The sequence below is a fragment of the Phycodurus eques genome, chromosome 13 (assembly GCF_024500275.1).
Source record: "Phycodurus eques isolate BA_2022a chromosome 13, UOR_Pequ_1.1, whole genome shotgun sequence".
Classification (NCBI taxonomy): domain Eukaryota; kingdom Metazoa; phylum Chordata; class Actinopteri; order Syngnathiformes; family Syngnathidae; genus Phycodurus; species Phycodurus eques.
The window spans coordinates 23,251,578-23,270,036 of record NC_084537.1 but is presented as its reverse complement, the minus strand read 5'-3'; the positions used below and the strand labels follow the sequence as shown (position 1 = coordinate 23,270,036).

General features: G+C 43.1%; 2 protein-coding genes and 1 long non-coding RNA gene across 6 annotated transcripts in view; 1 reads left to right on the top strand and 2 right to left on the bottom strand.

Annotated features, from left to right (window-relative positions):
- Positions 1–1,544: 1,544 nt before the first annotated feature.
- On the bottom strand, positions 1,545–7,974 carry LOC133412002 (tubulin beta chain-like). Of its 3 annotated transcripts, none has more exons than XM_061694950.1 (5): positions 7,670–7,974; positions 6,158–6,458; positions 4,552–4,660; positions 3,497–3,607; positions 1,545–2,813 (listed from the first exon to the last, which is right to left on the bottom strand). In XM_061694950.1, the coding sequence occupies exons 2-5, from the start codon at positions 6,212–6,214 to the stop codon at positions 1,741–1,743; spliced, it is 1,350 nt and encodes a 449-aa protein (XP_061550934.1). In that variant the 5' UTR covers positions 6,215–6,458; positions 7,670–7,974; the 3' UTR covers positions 1,545–1,740. The 3 variants fall into 3 exon arrangements, with proteins under 3 accessions (XP_061550934.1, XP_061550936.1, XP_061550935.1); XM_061694952.1 differs by lacking the exon at positions 7,670–7,974 and adding an exon at positions 7,209–7,470; XM_061694951.1 differs by lacking the exon at positions 7,670–7,974 and adding an exon at positions 6,551–7,131.
- Positions 6,950–13,136, top strand: LOC133412003 (uncharacterized). The gene is made up of 3 exons (XR_009769714.1): positions 6,950–7,484; positions 10,859–10,923; positions 12,406–13,136. It is a non-coding gene; the product is annotated as an uncharacterized LOC133412003 (long non-coding RNA).
- Positions 11,242–18,459, bottom strand: part of slc22a23 (solute carrier family 22 member 23) — a 32,996-nt gene continuing 25,778 nt past the window's right edge. For both annotated transcript variants that reach the window (XM_061694948.1, XM_061694949.1), the window contains exons 8-10: positions 17,222–17,254; positions 16,070–16,193; positions 11,242–14,615 (exon numbers count right to left, since the gene is read on the bottom strand). In XM_061694948.1, coding sequence (XP_061550932.1) covers positions 13,478–14,615; positions 16,070–16,193; positions 17,222–17,254 — 1,295 coding nt within the window. In that variant the 3' untranslated portion in view covers positions 11,242–13,477. The remainder of the gene's footprint in view (positions 14,616–16,069; positions 16,194–17,221; positions 17,255–18,459) is intronic.

Genomic DNA, 18,459 nt, shown 5'->3' with positions numbered 1-18,459 from the left:
TATTTGCTGGACGTTTTGTTTATTCATTATAAATAGACACCAACATGCACACGTACACATACGTAACCGTTTTTGAGATTTCCCAAAAATCCAATAATTTGTGACATTTGAGTGGGTAGAAGTGTAGCATTCTTATTCTTTAGATGCCATCATGTGGCCAAATAATTTCCAGAGGATTCTGGCGAAGTAATGCCGCTCATGCAAATAAAGAACCAACCCAGATGACAAGATGACGTTGGTGCTTTTTGCTGCCGATGACTCGCAAGTGCCGCCTCCCCCATGTTGGACATGTCAAACCAGTTCAAAGTCTGTATTGAGCTTTCTTTATCCAGTTGGGATTCTTCGCCAACCAGTCTTTGTAAAAAAAAAAATATGTTACCCATTATGAGTTAGGTTAATGACGCGTAAATGCCCGACGACGAGGTGTACGATTTTTACGACTTTTGCACGACACCTCGAAGGGCTTCTTGAAACCCTATTTGAATCCCTAACCTTATTTTGATACCGTATTTTGAAACCCTAACCCTGTTTATGAAGCCTATTTTGAAACCCTAATTTGAAACCCTAACCCAATTTGAAACAGTACTTTGAAACCCTAACCGTGTTTTGAAACCCTACTTTCTAACCCTATCCCCGTTTTGAAACCCTACTTTGGAACCCTACTTTGAAAACCAAACCCTTTTTTGAAACCCTAACCCAATTTGAAACCCTACTTTGAAGCTCTAACCCTGTTTTAAAACCCTACTTTGAAAGCCTAGCCCTGTTTTTAAAACCTGCTTTGAAACCTTATTTTGAAACCGTAACCCTGTTTTAAAACGCTACTTTGAAATCCCAACCCTCTTTTGAACCCTACTCAGCAACCCTATTCCCAATTTTGAAACCCTATTTTTAAAACCCAAACCGCATTTTAAAACCCTATTTTGAAACCGTAACCCTGTTTTAAAACCATACTTTGAAACCCTAACCATGTTTTTAAACCCTAGCCCTGTTTTTAAACCCTACTTTGAAACCCGAAACCTGTTTTGGAAACCCTACTTGAACAACCCAAACCCTGGTTTTAAACCCTCCTTTTTAACCCTAAGCCTGTTGTGAAACCCTACTTTGAAACCCTAACCCTGTTTTTAAAGCCTAATTTGAAACCCTAACCGTATTGAAAACCTACTTTGAAACCCTAACTGTATTTTGAAACCCTAACTCTATTTGAAACCCTAACCCTGTTTTGAAAGCCTATTTTGAAATGCTAACCCTGTTCTTAAACAATACTTTGAAACCCTTAGCCTATTTTGTAACCCTAATTTGAAGGCCTAACCCCGTTTTGAAACCCTACTTTGTAACCCTAACCCTGTTTTTTGAAACCCTACTTTGAAAACCTAAACCTGTTTTGAAACCTTAACCGCCTACTAGATTTGACCTGTTCTTCTTTTGGATTGTGAAAGTGTACGCAAGGAGTGTATTTAGCTGCTATTTTCTAGAAATAAACCTAATTTTTTGGGGGCATTAAAAAATAAACAATTAAATTAAATAAAAAGAAAACAGACAGCTGCTGACTTGCACGTGTAAGCTTTATTTGGGATTTATTGAGGCGAAACGTTATTGTTTGGCTTTTATTGTATTTTTTTCTTGTACCGGCGTGGATAACGAGTCACACGTGCTTGCGGGCGGATCTACGTCGACATCTCTTGTTGTTCTCACGCGTCTATACCCCAGAGGTGGATTTCTCGTTCCCGAGGCGGCGCCTCCTCAACGGCGGCCGTCCCGGTCGTCGTCCATTTCGTCTTCCTCGTACTCGCCCATCTCGTCGGCGGTGGCGTCCTGGTACTGCTGGTACTCGGACACCAGGTCGTTCATGTTGCTCTCCGCCTCGGTGAACTCCATCTCGTCCATGCCCTCGCCCGTGTACCAGTGCAGAAAGGCCTTCCTGCGGAACATGGCGGTGAACTGCTCCGAGATCCTCCTGAAGAGCTCCTGGATGGCCGTGCTGTTGCCGATGAAGGTGGCCGACATCTTGAGCCCGCGCGGCGGGATGTCGCACACGGCCGTCTTCACGTTGTTGGGGATCCACTCCACGAAGTAGCTGCTGTTCTTGTTCTGCACGCTCAGCATCTGCTCGTCCACCTCCTTCATGGACATGCGGCCGCGGAAGATGGCCGCCACGGTCAAATAGCGGCCGTGGCGCGGGTCGCACGCCGCCATCATGTTCTTGGCGTCGAACATCTGCTGCGTGAGCTCGGGGACGGAGAGGGCGCGGTACTGCTGGCTCCCCCTGCTGGTGAGGGGGGCGAAACCCGGCATGAAGAAGTGCAGGCGGGGGAAGGGCACCATGTTGACGGCCAGTTTGCGGAGGTCGGCGTTGAGCTGGCCGGGGAAGCGCAGGCACGTGGTGACCCCGCTCATGGTAGCCGACACCAGGTGGTTGAGGTCCCCGTAGGTGGGCGTGGTCAGCTTCAGGGTACGGAAGCAGATGTCGTAGAGCGCCTCGTTGTCGATGCTGAAGGTTTCGTCCGTGTTCTCCACCAGCTGGTGCACGGACAGCGTGGCGTTGTACGGCTCCACCACCGTGTCGGACACTTTGGGCGACGGCATGACGCTGAAGGTGTTCATGATGCGGTCGGGGTACTCCTCGCGGATCTTGCTGATGAGCAGGGTGCCCATCCCGGAACCGGTGCCGCCGCCCAGCGAGTGGGTCATCTGGAAGCCCTGCAGGCAGTCGCAGTTCTCCGACTCCTTCCTCACAACGTCCAGAACCGAGTCCACTAGCTCCGCTCCCTCCGTGTAGTGACCTTTGGCCCAGTTGTTTCCCGCGCCGCTTTGACCTGCGTCGCAAAAAAAAAAAAAAAAAAAAAAAACGCTACATGAGGAGTTTGTGTGTCCTTAAAGAATTCTAATTTGGCGATTTGGCGAGACAGCAGCCATAATTCCAATCCAAAATATCTTGAATTCACCTCCATTCAATGACTCGTCAAAATGACGTTGTAGATCTTTTAAACTGGGGTTGAAGATCTACAATTCGGTGGCAGATATTCGTAATTTATGTGGCGGGTATCTGCAATTTAAATGGAGATTTATTAAAAAAAAAAAAAAAAAAAAAGAAAAAAAAAAAATCTCATCAAGCTGTTAAATGTCAGAAGGGTTTGCCACACAGTAAGTGTCATCTTGGTCGCCACAAAAGGCAGCTGTGTGAACCACTACACCAGCGACGGTAGAACTACCTTTTCCAACTGTTTGTCTCGGCCCGGTCGTGGATAAATAAGACGTGTCAACGGCTTTGAGCGACCCGCTCGCCGACGGCTTGACCGGCAGCCCCTCCCTTCGGACCACCGGGGTTGCTGACAGCGTGTCACGTAGCGCCATGCTAGCAACGCATCACTCCACTCGCACAATGCCGTGAAGGGTTGTGCGCTGTGGAATGCGTCGGGTGTTCTGGGGACACTCACCCAGTGCACCGTGCGTGTGCGTGTGTGTGTGTGTGTGTTGGGGACATCCTAATTCCACTTACCAAAGACAAAGTTGTCAGGCCTGAACAGCTGCCCAAATGGGCCGGAGCGAACCGAATCCATGGTCCCGGGCTCCAGGTCCACCAGAATGGCCCGGGGCACAAATTTGCTGCCTTTGGGGAAAACAAAGAAGGAGAGAAGAACTGGATGATGTCATTCCACACGTTGCGACTGAATGTCTCCCCATCTGTGTCTGACATTTTTTAAAAATTTATTATTTTGTTTTCTGATACGCCCTTTTAGTCGAGCGCTGCAACATACTGCATGGCTTCTTCCAGAGCAGCGGGCCTCTTGAAGTGCCGAGGTCGGCACAGTCCGTTCAAGCAAGGAGCTTCCCAAAAATGTGTCTTGCTTTGAAGCCTCGTCTTTGCTCCAACAATGGAGCCCTGTGCTCCCGTGACTCTCTTTCCAATACTTCCCTTTGACTGCGACAGTGAAGCGAACTGCAGTAACCACATTTTCTTTTTCTTTTCAGAAAAAGGACTATTCTCGTAACATCTGCGCTTTTTATTGTCGAAACACTATCCAAAAAAAAAATACAAAAAATACAAAAATACAAATTACAATGAATATCAAGTTCAGATGTCAACTTTTTTAGATAGATAGATAGATAGATAGATAGATAGATAGATAGATAGATAGATAGATAGATAGATAGATAGATAGATAGATAGATAGATAGATAAGATAGGATGACAAGGATTTAGGCTTTTTCTGTTGTAAAATGTCGTGTGTATGTCAACGTCTTAAGGCGGCGTTGCGAATGAATGTGACAGACGCAGGAGGCTCAGTGCGTTATGACCTGAAGTAACCTCACTGCAGCAAATGCCCGAGGAGGCGAGATGAGATGAGATGAGTGTGCGTGAGCGTGGATACCTGTGCTCCCTACGGACACACGGGTGGAGGTGGACATGGAGATGGAGACAAAAAAAAAAAAAAAGAAAAAAAAAAAAAAAAAACTATTTTAGCTGCAAGTTCACAGTCCTGGATTTTGTTCATGTCACGACCTACTTTCTGCCGTGGAAGATGAAGATCATACATTTATACATATGTTTACCTGACGCCTCGCTGTAGTACACATTGACCCTCTCCAGTTGCAGATCGCTGTCGCCTTGGTAACTGCCCGACGGGTCGATGCCGTGTTCGTCGCTTATCACCTCCCAGAACTGGAAGGAACAGACGCTTCATTCATTCGTTTTTGCGTCCCGGGCATCCTGTGCGCCCGTCGATCACAGAGTCGACACATAATCGTGTGTCGACTTACAAACACACTTACACTTTGCATTTTTCCGTTTTGGAATTCAATTAGTCTCCACGTTTGTGTCAACTTGCATGCTTTTGTTTTCACTTACAGGTTTTTAATAACATACCATGCACATTTTTATGTCTTCGATTAACCTCACCAACATCTTTTGTCACCTCATGGTTTGGTCCTTAATTATTGTAACATACATGTTTTTGGTTTTAATTACTTTATCATACGTTGTTATAACCTTACATACATGTTGTTAAATTCTATTAGTCTAACATACATGCTTTCGTAAGTTAACATACGCGCTTTTTCTTTGGTGAGTCTAAAATACATGTTTTTATAACATAACGTGTTTTTGTTGTTAATTATTTGAGCATACATGTTTTTGTCTTTAATTAGTTTATCATATGGTTTTCTAATCTCACCTTGTTTTCTTCAATTCAATGTTTTTATAACCTAACATTCATGTTTTTTCTTTGACCAGTCTAACATACATTTTTTTTTTATAACCGAACATATACGATTTTGTCTTTAATTCCTGGCACTTACAGGTTTTTGTGTGAACATACATTTTAGTTTTTATTTCGCCTAATGTACACATTTTGTCCTTAACTCGTCTCGCGTATGTTTTTATAACCTAATACATGTTTTTTGTCTTCAATTCATGTATCGTACATGTTTTTGTGCAAACATACGTTTTAGTTTTTACTTCGCCTTACATACGCATTTTTGTGTTCAGTTAGTCTAACGTAAAGGTACGTTTTATAACCTAACATACACGTTTTTGTTTTCAATGAGTCTAGGCTAAGAACCTAACCTAGGTTTCTTTGGCTTTTATTCACCTATCACGTGCATTTGTTTTAGTTCATCTCCTATTCATTCCTTTGTTTTCCATTCACTTGACTTGCTCCCCCCTTTTTTTTTCCAATCGTGAACCTAACACGCACGTTTTCGGAACGCATCGAGACAAAATCCACCCAAAGAACACGCACGCAAGAAGGACAGAGCCCCGATTCGAACCCCGAACTTCAAAACCTCGAGGCAGATGTGCTAATCGCACAACCCAGCAACCTACGTGTTTTTCTGTATTTACGTCAACTAACATACTGTACATGCTTTTGGACAAGCGGCGCACGCGCACACAAATCCATTATCCTAAGCCTGAACCGATGACAAAAGCCACGCCCTTTGTGAGGCCTTCATTCAGCAAGTGCGCATCTGCTCGCAGCCCAAATGACATGAAACTTGAGTCTATTCATGCATTTTATACAACATTTTAACTCAGTTATAAATGAAGGAGCCATCTAGTACTGTACATCCGGATACATTTAAGCATGCAAATTTTGCTCTCTGACTAATACGTCAACGTTCTGATTTAGAGTCATGAACAGCATTTAATGAGCTTGAGTACCTTGGCCCCGATCTGATTGCCGCATTGCCCGGCCTGGATGTGCACGATCTCCCTCATGGTGCAGTGCGCTGCGATGCGCTGACGATGGCTGACTGGGCGGCTCGTCTGGCGGATGCGTGCGTCGGCTTCCCTCCGGCACCTTATGGAGGATGACGTCGCGGCATCCTCAGCGTCCCTGCCGGCCAATCGCAGAGCTCGGCTGCGGTGCGGCCGACTGCAGCATCAATTGTGCTGCATCATCGTCAGCATCAGCATCATCGTCATCATCATCAGCCTGCCTCACCAGCAGAATGCCGCTAGTCTGTCAGGCAGGTGGAAAAAGAGAGATCTATATCAATTTCACTGTTTGTGTCAATAACATCAGTACGCAACCAGTACATAACAAACGCTCACCACGTTTGTCTCCTCTTTGCTGAGGTCACCTCACATTCCCCCGCAAATTTTTTTTTCTGAAATACGTCAATTTGACACACCCCAGTGTTGAGTGTTGCTGACAATGCTGCCAAATTGGAATGATTAGAAAAATGGCCCAGCATATAAAATGAGTTCTCTCAGCTCTGAGACTCTGCGGGGCCTGTGCGCCAATGCACTTAAACCGCGCCCCGCTCAACTGTCGATCAACTACGCGCGTCTAACATCTTTCTGAGGGCTACAAATCCCGTCAGGTTTCAGCCCCGGAAATATATGCGCTTAAAGCCGTGGCGGGACTTCTGCACGGCGCGACAAGAGGCGCTAGCCACCGGCTAGCTCGCATGCTAACAGGCTTCGGGTCGCCAAGGACGGGCAGTTGGCTCGCCCAATGAGTCAGCGCCTCGCCCGCTGTTGTGTGGGAGTGTAGTTCCACAAAACAGAAATACTTGAGGGAAAGTTAGCCGTTGATTAAAATCGGCGGAACGCGCTACGGTTACGTGACGGACATTTCAGCAAACACTTCCTGCTAGTTATATTCCCATAATGCTTTGCGTTCCAACGTATTCGTAGCCTGAATAACACAAAGTCCATAATAAATAGGAACTTAATGAATGACACTGAGCTGTTCTGTAAATCGTACCATTCGGGGAAGATGCCGTTTTCAGGGTGTAAGCATAGCTAGCTAGCTAGCTAGCTAACTGCCCGCTTAGTGGTACAGATGGGTCAAATTGTTAACAACTAACCGCCGTTGCTCCGATTTAGGCTCTCAGATAGGAGAGGGCAAAGGTGACTCATGCTGGACGCCCGAGAGCGCGCAAACGCCACAAAGGAAGGCCGCAGCCGAGATCCGCAACCCAAAGCTCGTGCTAACCACTACGCCGCCGTGCTGCCCTTACGACAACATTCATAATAAAAAGTGAGTGATATAAAAAAGTGGTGTGTCTGTGTCGTGCTTCTGAAGGAGGTTCAGGACAAAAGTTCTCCTTTTGTCTCACATCCTGTTTGGCTGGGGATTAAATGGCGGCCTTCAAAGCACGTTCACACAATATGCTCTTTCTTCTCACACACACAAACACACACACACACACACTGCTGTGTTACCTTTTTACTGTCCAAGCTTGCTATTCATTAAGCTGCCCTTTGTCCTCTCGAGCCAAACAGAGGTTGTCTTTGGCGAGGATTGAAATCCTGTTGCTGCATTTCGGTGGAAGTCTTAATCGCCTGTGTGTGTGTGTGTGTGTGTGTGTGTGTAACCTTGAGACGATTGATGGCGCTGTTGAGATGTACATAAAGCTGCAGCCAGGAGGCGGCTATAGTGGAAAGCATAAAGAAAAGACATGTTAACAGCGGGGGGCATTCTTCCTGCACAGCCGTCGGTTGCCAGGCAACTTCATTGTGTCGCCCGCAAGGAAATTGTTCCCGACGGGATTTAGAGTTTCTAGCAGGATTTTGCGACACGGAGTCACACAGTCGCAGGCCAAGTCATTCTTACGGCGCCACGCTGCCGCAGCAAGGCAGCGCGCATCGTCGCCATCGGCTTTGAGCCCAATAGTCGGAACGCCTGCACAGCAGCGGGAAGAAAAAATAGGAAGGCTCACTTCTGATAGGTGGGAATAGTGTTTTGATCATTGCTAATATATTGAGTTAAAGTAAAAAATCCAATAAAATAAACAGAAACAAATGCAAACGTTTTTTTTTCCAGAATATTTTTTTGCCCTGTTTAATTACGTGAGGGGCAAATTATTCAATCTTCAATAAATTAATACAATACAAATTCCAGTATTCATTTGGAGAAATGATGCTTAATTATGAGAATTATTAATTGAACATATTTGTTCATTTTTGTCACGTGGCATATTACAAAATCTAATGTTATCCATCTAAAAAAATATCCATCCATCCATTTTCTTTACCTCTTCTCCTCACGAGGGTCGCGGGGCTTGCTGGGGCCGATGCCAGCTATCTTCGGGCGGGAGGCGGGGTACACCCTGAACCGGTCGCCATAGAAACAAACAACCATTCGCAATCACGTTCACACCTACGGGCAATTTAGAGTCTTCAATCAACGTCACATCCATGTTTTTGGGATGTGTAGCAAGTGTTGGGGCCACACTGAAAAGGGGAAAAAAAAGTACAATCAAAATAAATTGGTATTTTTTTTAAATATTTAAAATAAATATATGTTACAAATATTTAAACATATATATTTAATAATACAAATGAATGAATACATAAAACTAAAAGGCTGTTACTACTATTTTCGATTACCTTACTTAGCTACAGTGGACATAAAAAGTCTACACACCCCTGTTCAAATTTCAGGTTTCTGCAATATTAAAAAAACAATTGCCTATTTTAGTCCACATTATGACCTGCACAACTCAATTGATTTTTTAAAAAATATATTCAAAAGGCAAAGTAAAAAAAATAAACTGCGATAATACAGTTGCACAAGTGTGCACACCCTCTTATTAATCATTCAGATGTGACCATGTAAAGAATTAATCACATTAAAACTTGTGCTAAATGGGAATCAGCACACACCTGTCACCGTTTGAAGCACCTCTGATTAACCCTAAATACATGTCAGCTGGTCTAGTAGGCTTTCCTTGACATTTGTTGCTATCTAAGAGTTTTCTGCTAGCACTGGCTGCTATTTGGAACAATTCGTAATTCCTTTCACCTGGACTAAGACCCCAGTTGACGATGTTTCACTATCGGTATGGCGTTCTTTGGATGCTGAGCAGTGTTGCATTTGTGCCAAAAAGTTCACCCTTGGTTTTATCGGACCGTCACACGGTTCACCGCGTGCTATTCTTACTGGAAAAGCTATGTGAACAGCAGATCAATAAATAGTGGTTTATTTTAACAACAGGTATGGCTTATATACAAGTGCATGTAATAATGTTAAAACAAAGTGAAACCAAACATTCAGAAATCATGAATGGTACAATCCATGTTTTTTTTTGTTGTTGTTTTTTTTGATACATTCATTCAAATTTCCCTTCAAGAGAGGAAGGAAGCAGAACCTTAACACTTGATCACCTTTCACACGAGCATCCTTAATCCTTCGTGTTTACATTCACTGTTCTAATAGTACTCCACGTAATATATAATACGAATATAATATATTCGTATACTGGATGTCCGCTCAATGCTTGCACTGGTGCGTAATTGTACTTGTTATATTGGGGACGCTTCAGTCGGCACCATGCAAAAGCTTGATGAGATTTGACACAAGTGTGTCGTGCGTTGTTTTAATATGGCCGCTGTGATGGCCACACAAACACGCACGCACACGCACACGCACGTGGACACATAACAAACGGAAGGAAGCCAAATTAAAGCAAAATCTCTGCAACAGATGTCAACCTTTCCACTGTCAAAGGCTGGATACTAAATTGTTATAATTAAGCTCCTTCCAGTTTCTGTTGTTTGTTTTCCCTCTCTTTGTGAAAAGCTCCATTGAATGTAGCAAGTGTTAGGGCCACACTGAAAAGGGGAAAAAAAGAACAATCAAAATAAATTGGTAACGTTAAGAAAATTTGTTTGACTCATATTTAGTCATATATTAAGATAAAATAAGTCATACTGTTGTGACAATAGGTGTTAATGCCACGGGAGGAAAAACAAGAAGAGTTTCACAGGGAAAATATTTGGATTTTTACAAGAATAAAGTCATTACAATAGTAGTCTTAAGTTGTATTGTCTTCAGGAAGATGTTCTATGACGACGAGAAAAATTCACGTGACCAGAAGTATAGATAATGGGGAAAATATATATATATATAATAATCTCGTTATATTAAAATAAGATTTTCAGAGGGAATTTTACAAGATGAATGTTGTCCTTTTTATTTTTTTTTAGAAAAAGTCAGGTTAGAAGAACTGGTGGAAGTAGAAGATAAAATAGCATTTTAAAGAGTTTTAAGAAACTTAAATACAAAGATAAATTTAAATGAACATCAAAAACGAAAAAATACACAAGTGCAAGTCGTCAAAATTACTTTTTTAGTAAAGTCGAAAATTGATTGAATGTCAGAATTGCCACACAAGCGCAAATGCAGTGATTTATTTTTTTTTTTTAATCATAATTCTCATTTTAGAATGTTAATCTCTAATCTTACATTTTTTTCTCAAAAATTTGACCCATCTTTTTCCTGGTAAAATGAGGATTCTCTCATAATAAACGATTTTTTTCTTTTCTTACTCCCTTATTGTGATGATTGTGCGACCTTTTACCAGGTAAAACTCCAACTTTATTCACCGAGTATTGCTGATTTCTTCTCAGTGTGGCCCCAACGTGACCTGGTGCCAATGCGACGTCACACGAGTGCGGGGACTTTGTGCTTTAAGGTGAGTAGCAGCATCGGACACTGGCATGAATATTTCAGAATCTTGTCAAGGATTGCCATCTTAAAAAAACAAAACAAAAAAACTCATATTTTCATTCAAGTTGCATTAAATCATTCACAGGTAGGGAAAAAAAAAAAACAAGCACAATCTTGTCGTCAGTGCACATGGAGAAAGAACATTGTTGGAAAGTACCTGTGATTTCTTTTTGTTTGTGTGTGTGTGTTTTCATGAACGCACTACAAGCTTGCGACACGAGCCTTACTTTCGAGAACGCCACCGTCTCTTCCTCCCTCGGCAAATTCCACGCAATACAATGAGTTGAGTCACATTTTGTTTTTTTTCCCAAACAAAACAAAGAAAAAAAGTTAAATCTTTGTCTGACTTTCGAGTTTTACAGTAATGACCCTTCATTTGCTTTATGAGCATTGTTGTAAACATCTCTGCAAGACTGTCTGTGTCAAGTATGGATGGAAGAGTTAAGTCTTAAAAAGCAGTTTAGTTGTGCGTTGATGTAAAAGGAAAAAAAAACAATTGTAGTCATCAATGCATTAATTTCAAAAAAATAAACAAACTCGCTTTTTGTCTCTATCAACTATTTTGTGTGCTGTGTGAGGCACCACCGATATTGCAAGAATGAACCTTTGTACATTAATCGGGTCAATCAGTTTTCAATTTGATTTACACACACACACACACACACACACACAACTATGCACTTGCTGACAATATCAATAGAATATTATGAGTCAATTCTTACCCAGTGTTTGAAAAGAAATACACATTTGTATGCGGCGCCTTCCTTTGAAACACATTCCAATTGCATTTAATCACCTCCATCCACATTCAGTCTATGGCAGGGGGCTGCACAAAAGAAGCCCCCAAAACATGCAATACTCATTTTTTGGCACTATTTTAACATTTTCATTTTGGTTTCATGGGAGTAGGTTTTTTTTTCTTCTTGTGATTGTTTACTTGGGTATTGCCGCAAAAACTAATTCTTGTTCTTCCATACAGTGCATAACAAAAGTATCAGACCAGTTTATGATCCCTGAAATGATCAGAAATGGCATTTACCAAAAATCAGCATTTATCTTTCCCTTATGGATAATATAAGAAGGAATCAAGCACTGAACGCTGTTACTTCAACACCCTAAAACTCACTCAGTTTGAGGGCCCTGGCAAGTAGGACCAAATCCCCTTTCACCAGTTTGACACTAAATTGAGTGGGCGGGGCTATCATAACAGGACACATAAAAACGCCTCAAGGACCGATGCCCGAAATTGAACAGGAAGTTTTCAATATTTTTTTTTTTCATTGGCCATTTTGAGTGAATTCCATACTTTGACAAACCCCAGCCGTCCATTTTCAATCGCGCTAAACCTCGTCAGGTCGTGGGCCACAACCTGAACTGGCTGCCAAGCATTCACGCTCCCAATCACACCTTCCATTTAGAGTCTTCAATAAACCTCCTTCCTTTTTAGAATGTGGGAAGGAGCCGGAGTACCTGGACTCACCTAACCTGGATTCAAACCCCCAACCTTAATATTGGGAGGCGGATGTGCTGCCCACTGTTTCCAAAACGCCAACGTGGAATTGGCCCAGATGAAGCCAAGTCGAAAGCAGGGACAGAAGAGACTGACGACGTTCAAGCGTGAAGCTTTTTTGTTGTTGCAGATGTCCTCTCATGTGGGCGCAGCATATCGACAAGTTGGTCATATGATGAAAAAGCGAGTGGGAGTGTAAAATTGAAAAATAGTAAAATTATCAATCTGATTTCACTTCATTGGTCTGAAAATTATTTACTGCAAAAAATGTATATCTTTAACTGGCAATACAATGAAATGCTCATCATCATCATCCTTATTTTAGTATATGGTGCAAATGTGTCTATTCGCTTTTTTTTTTTTTTTTTTTTTTTATAAACCTGAGACGTATTTGCTAAAAAAAAAAAAAAAACTCACCTACTTGCCGTTTTTGTCTTCATGCCAAAGCAATAACAGTGTTGATTTGGCACCGTTTGGTGGCATCTTGGTGCCAAGGTAGTATGCTGAAGTGAGTTGAGGAGTTTCATTTGGACAAGTAATGCTTTGCTGCCATTTTGTGGCATCACTGAGGGGGACTGCAAATAGCAGGGGCATCACTGTATATTCTTAGCTTTTTTGGGTGCTTCGCTGTCTGAATAAAGATTGATCAGATCAACACTGGCCTAATAAATGTGTTAAGCACTGCATGTCTGGCAAACATTTATTCATTTGGATTTTTCAGCATCATTTGCCTTCACGTTCTGGTGCTTTTTTTCTGATTGACTAAAATTTTTTTGTCCATCGATGCAGTTTAAAGGCTGGTGATTTTTTTTTTTTTTCCCCCTCTGTTAACGGACATTCAAGAAACAAAAACAACACTGTCACAAAGCAGTCTCTTGTGCAGGAAGAGGATCGTGTGTCAAGACCACCCAACTCCAGGCTGGGACGGCTTTCTTTTGAAGTGCGAGATTTATTTGCTGCAGAGTCTCCATCGCCATCGTCATCATCATCATCACCATCATCATCATCATCATGACGACGCCACGCCATTGAGGGCGTTGCTCTCTGTGCTGGCGCTGATTGACAGCACGCCAGAGTCTATAGGGGAGGAACCCGTACAGACCATTAGAGAAGTGGGCGACGCTCCTGACGCGCTGGAATCGGAGTCCGAGTCTAGGGAATCCCGTAAAGGATGATCAGTCAAAGCGGTCGCCTCGGTGGCGGTTGGTTCTGTGACGGGTGGAGGAGGCGGGGAATGGGATTCGGGTGGTGCCATATGGCTCGACGAGGGGAAAGATGAGTCTGGAACGGGGGCCGGAGGGAGGGGAAGATGGTCGCCACTGGGGGGGTGCGGCGGTGTCGATTCGTCTTCTATTTCTAGGCGGACGTCTGAGCAGAGGGAGGGCGGGGGCTTGGCGGAAGCATCGCCGTCTACCGTGGGTGCGGCGGGAGGGGCCGCCGATGTCGGAGGGTCGACTAAGTTGTCCTCTGGCGACGGTGGAGCCGATTCCTTGGACGTTTGCTCCACGTCCAGATGGTCTGGGGATTCGGGCGGGGGCCCCTCGCAAGAGGGGTCCGGAAGTGCTTCCCGCGCGGGGGACGGATGCAGAGTGTCGTCCAATTGCGGCACGACGGCGTGAGCGAGGGGCTCGATAGAAGCGAGGACCACTTCTGAGGACTTCTCTTCGTCAGACAGCAAGGGGTGCGTGGGCGTGGAAGACAGGAGGCGCTCTTTGCTGGCGTCTATGACGTCATCTTTAGACAGACCCACGCACGCGTCCTCGTCTTCGGCCGGCCGCTCGGCGAGGGCGGTCGAATCGGCGGCGGAGTCCATGCTGGAGACGGCGACGGCCGCCGCCTCGTGCAGCGGCGTGTCGTGCACGCGCGTGTAATCCCGGGCGCTCTCGGTCAGCAGGAGGCGCTGTTCGCCGGGCTTGCGCGGCGGAAGCAGCGGCTGGCGCGTGTAGCTCTCGCCGTCGGCCAGCGTCTCGGGCAGCGGGTGGTAGCGCGTCTCGGGCAGCAGCAGGATGCAGATGATGCAGATGAGCGTGCAGCAGGCGAAGATGATGTGGTGCAGGAAGTAGCCCTTCTGGTTGTGCAGCTCCATGATGGGCGCCGTCAGCATGCCGAAGCCGGCGCTCGCCAGGACCAGGCCCAGACCGCCGCCCCTACATGGACATCAATGACAGAGCATTTTCTCTCTTTGATGGTCTTCGTGGACATTTACAGTCATTTGTTTTTTGTTTTTTTTTATTTACTTTATTTTTACCATTCTGTGACAGAGCTTGTAAAAGTGATAGTTGGTGATATCAAAAGTTAAGACGCCAACTGTATTTGATCCCTCAACTCTGGAAAACTGCGGATAATTGACAGAATCTATAATTTTTCAAAATTAAAAAATGTTTCAAAATTAAAATGTTTCTCTAAGCCCCTCAAAAATTCTTCAATAAGCTGGATAAGCCACCACACGAAGCGCTTTTGGGGTTGGGGCCACCCCCCACAAAAAAAGAATGAAAATCAAACCAATTTGAAATAAAGAAGAAGAAGAAAAAAAAAATTAAAAAAAAAAAATCTAATTTAAAAACCTTTAAAAAAAAATAAAATCAGCAGATAGGTGAATCCGCGAGTCAAAGACCACACCGCAATGAACAGAGCCACGTCCTGTAAAATCTTTCCTCAGCAAGGACACTGATGACAGCTCATGGATGGTTCTTCCGGCATAACATTGGCCCAAAGCATATTTGCATGTTGCCAGGGCAACGAAAGAGTGGCTCAAGAGGGAACATATTAAGGTCACGGAGTGGCCTCGTCACGCTACTGATCTCAACCAATAGAAAACTTGCGGAAGGAGCCGAAGCCTTGATTTTCCGAGCGGCAACCAAGAAATTGAAGAATTTAAGGGAGACGATCTATTCCCACAAATCAATAAACAACAAATGCAAATTAGAACTTTGTAACTTGGATCAAATAATCACTTCCCCCACTGGGTGTCTGTTCAGGAGAGGCCTGTTCAAGACAGCAGAGAGTGCTGAGCCACCATTTCATTTTCCTGCCACCACTACTTGCAATCCACCAGGTGGCGCCCATCAAGCACTTCGCACGGCAGCACACCTTATGTAAGGCCACACACCCACACGCACGCACGCACGCGCGCGCGCACACACACACACGCACGCACACACACACACACACACGAGATGCTCATGCTGTGGCCTTCCTGTGCTTGTGGCACACGTTCAATGATTTCATCTCAATGATGAGGTGGAGCAGCAAATCAGTTCAACAGAGCTGAATTCAATAGTGCCGCTCACAACCCGAGTGAATGGAACCCCAGGTATGTTTTAATGTTCTGGGTCCTCAGCTTCTGTTCCCACATTTGTATATAAACAGGAGCGCACCGTCGTGTGTCACTAACTTTATGCTCATTCAGTAGAAAAGTCGTAACTACACACGAATGGGGATGAAAAGCTATTCTGGGCATAAATGTAAAACGTTGAACTGAAATTCGTCCTCAGAGGCCCACACTAAATCTATAATCAAACTATGCAAGACACGTTCCCCACCCCTGACCTACGTAGACCCTGGTCCCAATGTTGTGGTGGTCCGGTACCAGGGGTGTTACCTGATGACGGTGGGGGTGATCTCCGCACAGAAGAAGATGCTCAGGTTGCTGACGGCGTGGGAGGAGAACATCCCGATGATGGAGAAAGCGATGGAGAAGTTCTTCTTCAGCGTGCTTGAACTATCTACGCACGTAAACACACACACACACACAAGGAGACACAGTACATTTCAATATGTGATTGGACAACCGTGATGGTGCATACATTTCAAACATAATTCCTTATTAGTAGTTCTAGTAGTCTCCAGTACTCGATATCCATTGGTCTGTCTTATACTGCCCCCAGGTGGCCAAGGCGTGCACACATTAGAATGAGCAGCACAATGTGCAGAAAGGAGAAAAGTGTGCCAAAAACTGATTAATTCTTTTCAATGCTATTGAATTATTTTATTATTCTATGTTTTTATAAAGTATAATATCACAGGAAAAAAAAGAAAACCACAACTTTTTTTATAGCTTTTTTTTGGAGACTGGAACAGACTAATGGCAGTTCCTTTTATTTGAACTCGTATCTCGTATCACATCACGTAGTATACATTTAATTGTTAAACTTAAATTAGTATTAATTATTTATATTATGTACATTTGCATTATTATATTTCTATTGCACTGATCAGTGTTGTAGTTGTATTTCATTCAAATGTAAATAATAATCAATAGCTTAATACAAAATCAAATGTATAACAACAAAATATTACTTGTTAATTATAGTCGTAGCAGATCTGAAAGTGAAAGCAGAAAATTATTATTAGCAGAAGTTGTATTATGAGTAGTAGTAGTTAGTAGTTGTAAAAGATGCAAAAACAAAAGAAAAATTGGAACTATTGGTCACTATTTTTGCCTCTAATGTTTTTAATGCATTGTTGCAAAAAAATAAAATAAAAGTGGCAATAGAATGTTCTGCATATACTGTAAATAATGTATATAAAGTTCATTTACAGTACTGTCATATTTTTAGATTGTGGCAGCACTTACAGTCTCTAGGGGCGCTGTAGCAGCACACATGGATTTGGGTTTTCTCTCTCTCTCTCTCTCTCTCTCACACATGCAGGTGCAATGTGCAATAAATACAGTCAGATGTTGCTTAGTCGTTAGGGGCATACATAACCACAACCAATCAAAAAGAATGATAATAATGTTAGTGGGTCTTACCTATATTGAGATGGGTGCTGTACTTTCCCAGCACTGGAAGATAAATCAGGAGAAAAGGCGTGTCAGTGTGAGAAACCAAAAAAAAAAAAAAAAAAAAGCATGAGTATCGATTAAATCCGCATGAGTATCGATTAAATCCGCGATCAAAAGCGGCGAAAGCTCGCTACAAGACAAAGTGCAAAAGGAGCGCGACACCTTGATGCGTCGACTGACACGGGTTGAACATTAAGTCGCCTGTAACTGAACAAACGGACTCGTGTCGCGGTGGTACATATTGACCACGACGGCCATTTACCGTCGTGTCCGAACACGCCATTACGAACAGCTGACATGCCTCGTTGTGCAAGTGCCGGACACTTCATTAGGGACGCCTGCCTCGGCACATTTTAACACCATATACTTGGTTAGAAATAAGACAACCACAAGCTCAAGAACCATGGAACTGGACTATATATATATATATATATATATATATATATATATTTTTTTTTTTTTTAAGTCACAAAATGTGGGGCTTTCATTGGCCAATGAAGAATACATTTTAAAATTTTAATCTTAAGACAAACATTGTTAGTTTTGCTTTTCCTCTGGAAGGCAAAGAAAACATTCATTAAAAATACAATAAACTATAGTATAAGTAAAAACTCCCAAAAAAGAAAAGCTAAATTTGGGGGTTTTGATAGACCTAGTACTTTCTGCAAAAGATTCAATAATAGTTCTCCATCCCTGTATGTGGAAAATATGGTACTATTGAATGAATACTTCTCTGACAGTGTCAAAAAGGTCAAATATCTAACACTGTTCAAGCTCTTATTTTGGGCAAAAATATAGTATCGAGTATATGATACCTTATTTAAATGTGTTAGTGTATTGGTTCTCAACGTTTGTCACCCTCGGACCTGTATTTAGTTTTTTTATTTCTATCGTTGCTCAGTTGTGACCCATTAGCACAGAAGTTGGGAACACTAAAGAACGTGTATTGTTCAAAAACAGCTTTTGGAAAAAATATGAATATCATATTTTCAAACAGATCTATTGATGCTTCCACATCAGAGCGCATTTTTAAAGAAACTGAGGATGAACATAGCTGTCTATTGTATATAACATGGAATATCTTGGCACTGAGCTCTTCTTTTTAGGAAAGTGCAACACCAATAGTTTGTGTCAACACGAGTAGTAGACTCGTCGGTAAAGGGTCAAAGATTGATTGAAAGCTTTCGTGTATCAAATGTTGTGGG